General features: G+C 36.4%; 1 protein-coding gene across 4 annotated transcripts in view; it reads left to right on the forward strand.

Moving 5' to 3' along the window:
* The first annotated feature begins 6,184 nt into the window (after positions 1-6,184).
* Positions 6,185-10,271, forward strand: part of LOC110447463 (SEC14-like protein 1) — a 29,905-nt gene continuing 25,818 nt past the window's right edge. For all 4 annotated transcript variants that reach the window (XR_002462594.1, XR_002462595.1, XR_002462596.1 and 1 more), the window contains exon 1: positions 6,185-6,318. Coding sequence is in view for 1 of the 4 variants with exons in the window: in XM_021493174.1 (XP_021348849.1) it covers positions 6,256-6,318 (63 nt within the window). In the remaining 3 variants the exon portion in view is untranslated. The remainder of the gene's footprint in view (positions 6,319-10,271) is intronic.

Below are 10,271 nucleotides of genomic sequence, written 5' to 3' on the forward strand. Positions count from 1 at the left end.
ATCACGTGTAACATTAAAGTACTGAGTAGGGTCAGAATGATCTGCCACATTGACCTTTCTGAATTGTAGCAAACAAATTGATGAAAATGTCTATGAAATCATGTGAGACACTAGATTAGTGAACTGCAGACCTGTAGTCTGGGGCACTATATTTATGTATCAGTGAACTTCCGTCATGATTTAAAACTTGTATATATGTATCAATGAACTACCTTATGACTAAAGGCACTGTATATATGTGGATAGGTGAACTACAGTCATGTAATGAAGGCCACTGTATACTTATTTGTATCAGTGAGCACAGAAGTATGCAAACAGTCATATGTAATTAATATGATAATCAAAGGTCAATGTGTTTGGTGAATATCTGAATTTAAGTGTAAACAAGAGCTAGTTGTGTTATTAGGGTATATATTTGTATCTGTAGCTTTGTTTTAGATAAAGAAATAAATCTACAATAGACCTGAATCTCAGCTTTTGTTTCTAATTGTTTAAAAAATAGAGGGTTCACTCTTCTGAAATGAACACTCCTGATGTAGAACTTTGTGGTAGTGTCCTAGGGTGGATCTGTGAGTGGATTCTATAGAGCTCCTGATGTAGAACTTTGTGTTAGTGTCCAAGGGTGGATCCGTGAGTGGATTCTATAGAGCTCTTGATGTAGAACTTTGTGGTAGTGTCCGAGGGTGGATCTGTGAGTGGATTCTATAGAGCTTCTGATGTAGAACTTTATGGTAGTGTCCTAGGGTGAATCCATGAGTTGACTCGATAGAGCTCCTTACTAATAAAACATAATAGAGAAATAAAAGAAACGCAACACCACAAGGACGTTTAATATTTGTAGCATGATAACAAGGAGATGTGCAGTTTACATGTACAATTATACAAATTAAAAGTTTACAGAGAGCCATCAGAGGCGTGATACACACCTCTTAGAAACATGTACAGATATTAACATGGAATAAGCCATAGAAAAGGGCTGCACCTTTACCTGTTAAAGCTATACCTGTGATTATAATGATAGGCACATCAGTAAAATATGCAGCATTAACATTAAAGGATACCAACTTGCTAAAATATATAACTACCATTGTCAATACTGTAAAAATATTTGTCCTTTTCAAAAGATTAGTACTCCAGAAAAATCACAGGTTGACATGCATTATAAAGTTGAAAAAAAAACCTGCATGGGTCAAACATGGGACATTTACATTACGATGTTGCCATACAGGAGTTATACAAGCACAGCATTGAAATTAGTGTCCAATTTATTGACTGTAAAGGATAGGAACGACTTAACATGGGAAGTAACTCTTAAGTAAGAAAAATTCCCTTTAGTTGCTTCATCTTCTTTTTATAGAAGGGAGAATACTCTCGACCTAAGAATACACTTAAGTGGAGCTCTTCTTCACTATTATAACTCATGCTGTGGTACCCTTTACCTTTAAGATGGAAAACTTACAGATAGATGAATATACATCTAAAGTATAGGCAGTGACATTTGATGGTGTAAAAGGACCATAATGTTATTGATTTAATTCAGACACATCATATGAACACATTTGTGATTCTCTCAGAGGCATCGATACAATCAACTCTGAAAATGTGAGCAATTGATCTGAAATGTCTAGTGAAAGGAAACTATTAAATTATGCTGATCATCTTTGGCCCACCTTGCCTGGTGCCAACATCTGGTGTTGTTGATGCTTAATGTTAATTAAATCACAATGCTAGGGTCAAATTTGATAGGAGGAAAACGATACTTAGTAGTAATCAGGTTCTGTAGGTTCTTCTCTCACTACTTCATGCAGTAGTCACAACAATGATCAGGATATATATGTAATATGTTGACAGAATATGTTAAAATGGTATCTGATCAGAAATGAACCTTTCTATAAAGGCCGACTTAAACAATGACATGTTAATATTTAACTACATATAAAATATGTTCAATAAACACTGAGACTGCCTACCACTAATCTTTTTTTATAACCATACACACATTTGCTGGACAAACACAATAATGCCATCAGAATTGGCCCGAACCCTTTGGATGTAGTCCTTAGCTAGGTCACAACATGGAAACACTTTATATCCCAATCCCATCTATATTTGTTAAAAGCATGAAAGGAAGAATACACTTGAAATTTGTCCCTTTTGACTTTGTCTTTGGTGCACATACCGATGTCCATATATGTGCTTTCTGGAAGCAATAGTGTCTTACTTCCAGGATGTTAGCCTCACCCCTGAGACTTATGGCGAATTTGTTATCACGAAACTAGTTTTGGTTTCGAACTGGTTTTGTAAACTTTCTATTTTTTAATGAAAACCAGTTTAAAACTAAAATTAAACTGAAACTGGTTTTTCATTTGTTATTATTGACTGATTAAACGGCCATCTCTGCTATGCAGACATTTCTATTATTACTAAATGAATACATTTATTAGCTCACCTGGCCCAATGCTTATGGCATGGTGCGGCGCTGTCGTCCATCCGGCGTCCGTCCGGCGTCAACTTTTTACTTTAAACAACTTCTTCTGAATAACCAAGATGCCCAGGCTAATAATATTTGGCCAGTAGCATGCTAGGTTGAAGGTCTACCAAGTTTGTTCAAATAAATGACCTTGACCAACTTTCAAGGTCACAGGGGTCAAATGTCGTAAAATCTTCAAACAACGACTTCTCAATAACCAAAAGGCCCAGGGTACCGATATTGGGCCTGTAGCATGCTGGGGTAAAGGACTACAAAGTTTGTTCAAATGAATGACCTTGGCCCACTTTCAAGGTCACATGGGTCAATTGTCTTAAAATCTTCAAACAACTTCTGCTCAATAACCAAGAGGCCAAGGGTACTGATATTGGGCCTGTAGCATGCTGGGATGAAGGACTGTGAAGTTTGTCTAAATGAATGACCTTGGCCCACTTTCAAGGTCACATGGGTCAATTGTCTTAAAATCTTCAAACAACTTCTGCTCAATAACCAAGAGGCCAAGGGTACTGAAATTGGGCCTGTAGCATGCTGGTATGAAACTTCTTCTGAATAACCAGAAGGCCCATGATGTTGATATTTGGCCAGTGGTATGCTAGGGTAAAGGGCTACCAAGTTTGTAAAAATTAATGGCTTTGACCTTTATTCAAGGTCACAGGGATCAAATATGTTCATAATCTTTAAACCACTTCTTCTGAATAACCATAAGACGCAGGATAATTATCTTTGGCCAGTAACATGCTTGGGTGAAGGACTACTTTGTTTGTTCAAATGAATGACCTTGACTTTTATTCAAGGTCACAGGGGTCAAATATGTTTAAAAACTTGAACGATTTCTTCTGAATAACCAAAAGGTGCAGGAGGAGGATATTTGGCCCTTAACATGATTGGAAAAAGGGCTACCAACTTAGTTGAAATGAACGACCTTGACTTATATTCATGGTCACTGGGATCAAATTTGTTTAAAATCTTCAAACGACTTCTTCTGAATAACCATGAGGCCCAGGATGTTGATATTTGGTCAGTAGCATGCTTGGATGAAGGGCTATCAAGCTTGTTCATTTGAATGACCTTGACCCACTTTCAAGGTTACATTTGGTTAAATATGTATAAACCTTTAATTGAACTAATCTCAATAAAGAAAGGTCAAGGGTAGTGACATTTGGCAAGTTGCATCCTGAGATGAAGGGCTATAAAGTTTGTTCATTGTAACAACATTGTTTGACTTTCAAGGTCACAGGGGTCAAATGTTTTAACATCTTTGATAGGTTCTTTTGAAATATTTATAGTCATAAACACTGATATTTTGCTTATAGCTTTACTTTAGATCCCTTTTAAGGTTACAAGTGTGAGAGTAATACCAGTGGAGCAATGCATGCCCATTAGACCTCTTGTTTCATTAGTTTTTGTTTCCATTAGTAGATTGTACACATGTCTATGACAGTCATTTCAACAGTTTTCTATTGATTTGAGTACGTAATCGCGGCTGCTTCTTAAGTGCGCGGAAACCGATGACAGGAGGATATCATCCATGTCATCATCATTGAGATATAGTATTAGTGCTTACCAGCCACACATTTGTTTTACAAACGATGTTTTATGTAAACCAGATATTTGTTTGAACAGTAGTAAAACCGAAACCAGTTTTGAAACCAAAGCCGAACCAGTATTAAACTGAACCATTAAACCAAAACTAGTTTTGTGATAACAAATTCTCCATTAGTCAATGCTATATTTTTATTAGCTCACCTGCCCAAAGGGCAAGTGAGCTTATGTCATGGTGCGGCGTCCGTCGTTTGTCCGTCCGGCGTCAACTTTTCCTTTAAACGGCTTCTTCTGAAGAACTGACAGGCGTAGAGCCATGATATTTGAATGAAAGCTTCCTTGGTAGGAGCCCAACAAACTTTGCGAATGAAAATGACCCTGACCTTCTTTAAAGGTCACAGGGGTCAAATATGCCAAACTCTTTAAACAACTTCTTCTGAAGAACTAAAAGTTATATAACCTTCATTATTTGGCTGGTGGCTTCCTGGGATAGAGCCTGACAAAAGTTTGAGAATGAAAATGACCTTGACCTGCTTTCAAGGTCACAGGGGTCAAATATGTCAAACTTTTTAAACGACTTCTTCTAAAGAACCAAATGGTATAAAATCTTTATAGTTGGCTGGTGGCTTCCTGGGATAGAGCCCGACAAAGTTTGAGAACGAAAATGACCTTGACCAGCTTACAAGGTCACAGGAGTCAAATATGTCAAACTCTTTAAAAGACTTCTTCTGAAGAACCAAAAGGTATAGAATCTTTATATTTTGCTGATGGTTTCCTCGGATAGAGCCCAACAAAGTTTGAGAATGAAAATGACCTTGACCTGTTTTCAAGGTCACAGTGGTCAAATATGTCAAACACTTCAAACAACTTATTCTGAAGAACTAAAAGATATAGAACCTTCATATTTGGCTGGTGGCTTCCTGGAATAGAGCCCAACAAAGTTTGAGAATGAAAATGACTTTGACCTTCTTCAAGGTCACAGGTGTCAAATATATCAAAAACATCTAGTGACTTCTTCTGAAAAATCGAAAGGTATAAAATTACAATATTTGGCTAGTGGCTTCTTGGGATAGAGCTCACCAAAGTTTGCAAATTAAAATTTTAAATGTCACAGAGGTCAACAACATTTCAAAGGATTTGTTCTGAAGAACCAAAAGGAATGGATTCATAAGATTTTGCTGGTAGCTTCTTGGGATAGAGCTACAAAAGTTTGAGAAGGAGAATGAATTGACATACTTACAAGGTCACAGGGAAAAATATGTCAAACAACTTTTGAAGAAGAATGATGGCCAGTTTGAAGTACAATATAATATTTAATGAGAATATTTGCTATGACTGCTTAAATATTCAGGTGAGCGATACAGGCCCTCTTGGGCCTTTGCCATTGAATGATACAGACCCACAGTGCCTCTTGCTTCCATTGCAAAGGTCAGTGAAAGTTGTAGATCATATCTCCAAATAAATGACCTTGACCTACTTCAAGGTCTGTGACACTGGGTTGAATGTTAAAAACTGGTATAAGTGTTAAAAAAAAGACAATTACCTATACTTTTTATTTATAAATCAGACATCAAATGTGGAATGCAACTGATATCAGTACAGTAATACATTGAATAAGATGGATGACGATTTATCATTTTTACTTTAGAGCTTTTTATGACTATGCAAAACAAAGAAAGTAATGATTTAATTGTTGAATAATCAATTATTTACTAATAAGGTATGGAAACCTTTATCATACTCTTCTCAATCATCAATGATATTCGCCCAGTGGAAGTGACACCTGGATATGCAAGAGGAAGATTATGTTGTTTTAATTCATGTCAATTTAGTTTATTATTTTGAATGAAGAAACTGCTCTAAGATCAAGAAAAAAAATGCACAGTATATGTTTACTATTTATGCGTGTGATACCTTATTATCATAAGTTGAAGAGTTATTTCCCTTATACGCGGACTAATTTGTTAAACACATAAACCAATATTATTTTTCTACATGGTATTGTGCAATGACAACCTATCACATCTAATTGCTATCAAAATTCTTCTGTTTCTTTTTACTTTATTCGGCACAAATATTTTTTTTAAACTTTGTTTGTTTTGAACTGATGGACTATATTTTGTTGTAACAAAACCACACAAGTGACGTGTTGTTAGGCTCTAGATGCGACGTGAGTGTTGATCGTTTCGGGACGATCGAGTGGGCCGGATTATTCAGAAATCGTGATGGTGCAGACGTACCAGTCACCCGTACGGGTGTATAAATACCCTTTCGAACTTGTCATGGCGGTGAGTACACAAAGTAACTTTTACTTTTCCCTAGTAATATATTCACCAGTTCAACATCACCCTGATATTAAACGCGACCTGTCAAACTGGCGACCTGGTCATGCAGCTGTGTATTCCCTAGCTGTCACCATAATGGCAAAAGACCTACACAAATGTTGTAACGTTATATTATCGGAGATATGTTTGAATGACATTTTTTAACACGTTTTATTTTTTGGAATAAATTCGAAATAAGGAAACTGACAAACCATCAGCTGTATTGAGTTACTGTACAGCACGTGTGCTTTGACATTTGACAGCTGATTGCGATAACTACAGTAACGCTTAAAGTCACCTGTCTTTCTTCTCAGGTCTATGGAGAGACACACATAGGCAATAGTGGAAGAACAGATTGTTGTATTCAAAAGTATGTATATATTTTGAAATAGTAAACTCATTAGAGAAAAAAGGGATGTTTTTAGAAGAACAAGCACTCGGAAGCTTTTATTCGGTTTCTAAATTTCCTCAAATTTCTGCCAAATGCTTTTGATTTGTAGTAGGCGACTAGGTGGGATCAGGAGATGAGAGCTTGCCACCAAAATAACTCTGGGCGTTGGGGGGCATGGGTAATTAGTCCCCCACCCTGGTTCCGGGGGGGGGGGGGGGGGGGGGGGAGAGTATAGGTTTGCACTTCGTCCATGCAAGAAGTTTGGACGTAACATATCTTCTAAACTATTTCACCTGGAGTAACCAGATTTGGTGTACATGGACATCTTGGGATGGCAGAGTGAAGTAAAAGGTCACTATGACTTGACATTTGACCTTTACTTTTGAAAAGGTTTGTCCGGGGCATATATATCTTCTACTGTATACTATTTCACCTAGAGTAACCAAATTTGGTGAACAAGGACATCTTGGTGCTGTTTCATGACGCGTACATAAATGTACGGGTACCTGTAAATATTTATGTGCACGTAACATAGGGGGTGTTTCACGAAACTGTACGTAACTTTTCACATTTACCTACAGGTTTACGTGCACGTGAATTAAACCAGAAGTGAATAATCCAACACGATGTGATGATGATCTTTAGGTTTGACCATTCATTCATTTCTTTAGACTTAAAATACGACGATTCTGATTTTCTGAGGCGAAACTCTCTCGTATCAGTTGTTCATTTAATTAGAGCCCCGTAGAACCAGAAGCAGCAGGACAGGAGGAGCCGGGTAGAAGTATTTGAACCACCCACGCCTTTTCTGTTGATGATATGTCATATCATCTTTATAATTTTTACATATATTAACATTATGAATGTAATGATAAAGAAACCTGTCATAAGGTTCCCAATTTTGAACACTGAAATTCAGCATTTTTAACAATTCCTATTTTCTATGATCTGATGATTTCATCTGAAAGAACAATTTAAAATATGCCATTTGAAGTGTCATGTTCCCCTTGTGGTCAGTATATACACACATTTCAATTCCTAGCACGTGTAATCTCCCCCATGGATATTTCAAAAAGTTTGTAAAACAGGCAAATCTATGGCTATTCAAAATTACACGCAGTGATACAAAAGATACATGCAATTTCTGTATTAAAGAGAAGCTTAAACACGATCTTACGACTTAAACATACTTGTATATATATGCTTTATTAAAACTGGTTGGTTGGGTGGCGCAGTGGATAGCACACTTGCCATTCACCAAGGCAGCCGGGGTCACCTGCATGACCACATGGGTTTTTAGGTCACCTGAGCTTTAGGTCACCTGAGCTTTAGCTCAAGTGACCTATTGCTATCCGTCTTCGTCCGTCTTCGTCCGTCGTCCGTTAACATTTTACATTTCAAACTTAAAGTCAAGTTCTGCTGGGCCGATTGAACTGAAAGTTGGTAGGAATGATCGACTCATGGTCCTGACAAAGTGTTGTTATTTTTCAGGTCAATCAGAAATCCAATATGGCCGCCACGGCCGCCATTTTGAAAATCTATTTCAAACTTTAAGTCAGGTTCTGCTAAGTTGATTGAACTGAAAGTTGGTAGGAATGATCGACTCATGGTCCTGACAAAGTGTTGTTATTTTTCGGGTCGATCAGAAATACAATTTGGCTGCCATTATACTTAACTATTTTTTACTTAAATTGGTACATATTTCAACAACAAAAATAAATACTGTAGGGCCTCTTGTTTACTGGGTATTCTGGCTTCCTCCCACAGTAAGACCCCTGACCCCCGCGCTTACATCTGGGCCAGCAAGAGAGATAAGTATAAGTTATTAAAAAAATGCTACATAATTGTTGTAAAATATTTATTACAAATAATTAATTGTCTAGTTATAGGTAAGAAAATACAAAACAGTAAAAAATATATTGATAATTTCGAATATAAAACATGACTTGTCATTTACACTAAAAGACCAAAGCTTCGGCTGTTACATTTATCTTTCAATCAAAACAGGGTATATGTATAGATATAAAAGTTGAAAAGGAAACTGAAATAATTTTCAATACAACAATATTATGCCGATTTAGAAATAGAAATACAGCAACTATCTACATCACAGTACAGCTAATAACGCACATGCAACAGAACCACATAATTAGATTTTAGGTCGGTAACAGTACTTGTATTATTGGGACTATCTGGGTTAATTACTCTTGCATGTATCACCAGTTCAACTAAATATTGATAAGTACATTATTTTGTAAAACTTTGATACAACTAAACATTGTTGATTTTTTAGGCATGGAAATATTCATTGTTAGGATTTTTATCATTTTACAAAAATGATGATTTTAAATTCGTATGATTACAGCGGGCACAGTAAAACACTGGACAAATATTAGAAAGATTTTAAAACATAAATAAGCTATTGGATTTGCAGATAATGCAAAATCTTTGAGTGAACCGGTATCAGTAATCCAACTTAAGCCCATTAGTTGTGTAGGTATTGTTATAATAAGGCTGCAACGCAGTAAAATTGTATCCTCTTCAACAAAAAAACAAAGACTGATAGACAGCGGATAGTTTAACGTTTCATTACTTTCAAACATAACTTCCATCGACTTTGCATTTCTTGTCGTTGCTTTCCTTTTCAACTACGAAATAATTGCATAATCTACATGTACAATGTATCACTCAGGGATGAGGATTGTTTAGATATCAGTGGTAGGGTCAGTCAGAAAACAGTTTCAAGAATTGATAGCTATCGTACCAGGTTCTCGTCGAATGGCAATAATATCGGTATCAAATCCTTGTAAAACAACCATTTTCTTACATACTTTCGTAATTGTTTTTTCAATTACAAAAATATTTGTAACAGGTTGCGAGGTTGGGTAATGTAAACTCTGGGAATCCAAAGACAGGACGGATACTTTATTGACACTGAGTGATCTGAGCGAGATAAAACGGTTTCCAAAGGGGTCCCCAGAGAGGGGCCGTTAGGCAGCTGCAACTTCTTCCCCGCACTATGCAACCAAGTTATATGATTTCTAAGTCCATATTCAAACTTATAGAACAATAATTATTCATCATCAGAAGTTAATTGCACACTTGCTAATATTCAGAATTTGAATTTATTTAGCTTTAAACATTTATTTGTTGCCAATAAAATTGAACAAGGGATGGGGCACAAGTTTTTACAATTTATCACAGCCTTCTCCCGTCATACATTTACAATTAAATGTCAACAATGATAATAGGCATAAACATAAAGTAGATATATTAAAATATATATTGAATTTAGTACCGGAATGTGACCGGTACAGATGGTACGGGGCTAAACACCTTCCCTACACCAGGGATGTGTACACATCCCTGCCTACACCAAGGGACAAACCTTTCTGATTTTTTTTTATATATTGCCGGGGCAGAGGAGGCCGGGTATTCATATTAGTACTAATTTAAATCTTGCATGTAAAAACAAAAATAATCGTTTAATTCAGCAATATAATTAAATCATACCATTTTATTGAAC

The sequence above is a fragment of the Mizuhopecten yessoensis genome, unplaced genomic scaffold (assembly GCF_002113885.1).
Source record: "Mizuhopecten yessoensis strain PY_sf001 unplaced genomic scaffold, ASM211388v2 scaffold3427, whole genome shotgun sequence".
NCBI classification, from domain to species: Eukaryota; Metazoa; Mollusca; class Bivalvia; order Pectinida; family Pectinidae; genus Mizuhopecten; species Mizuhopecten yessoensis.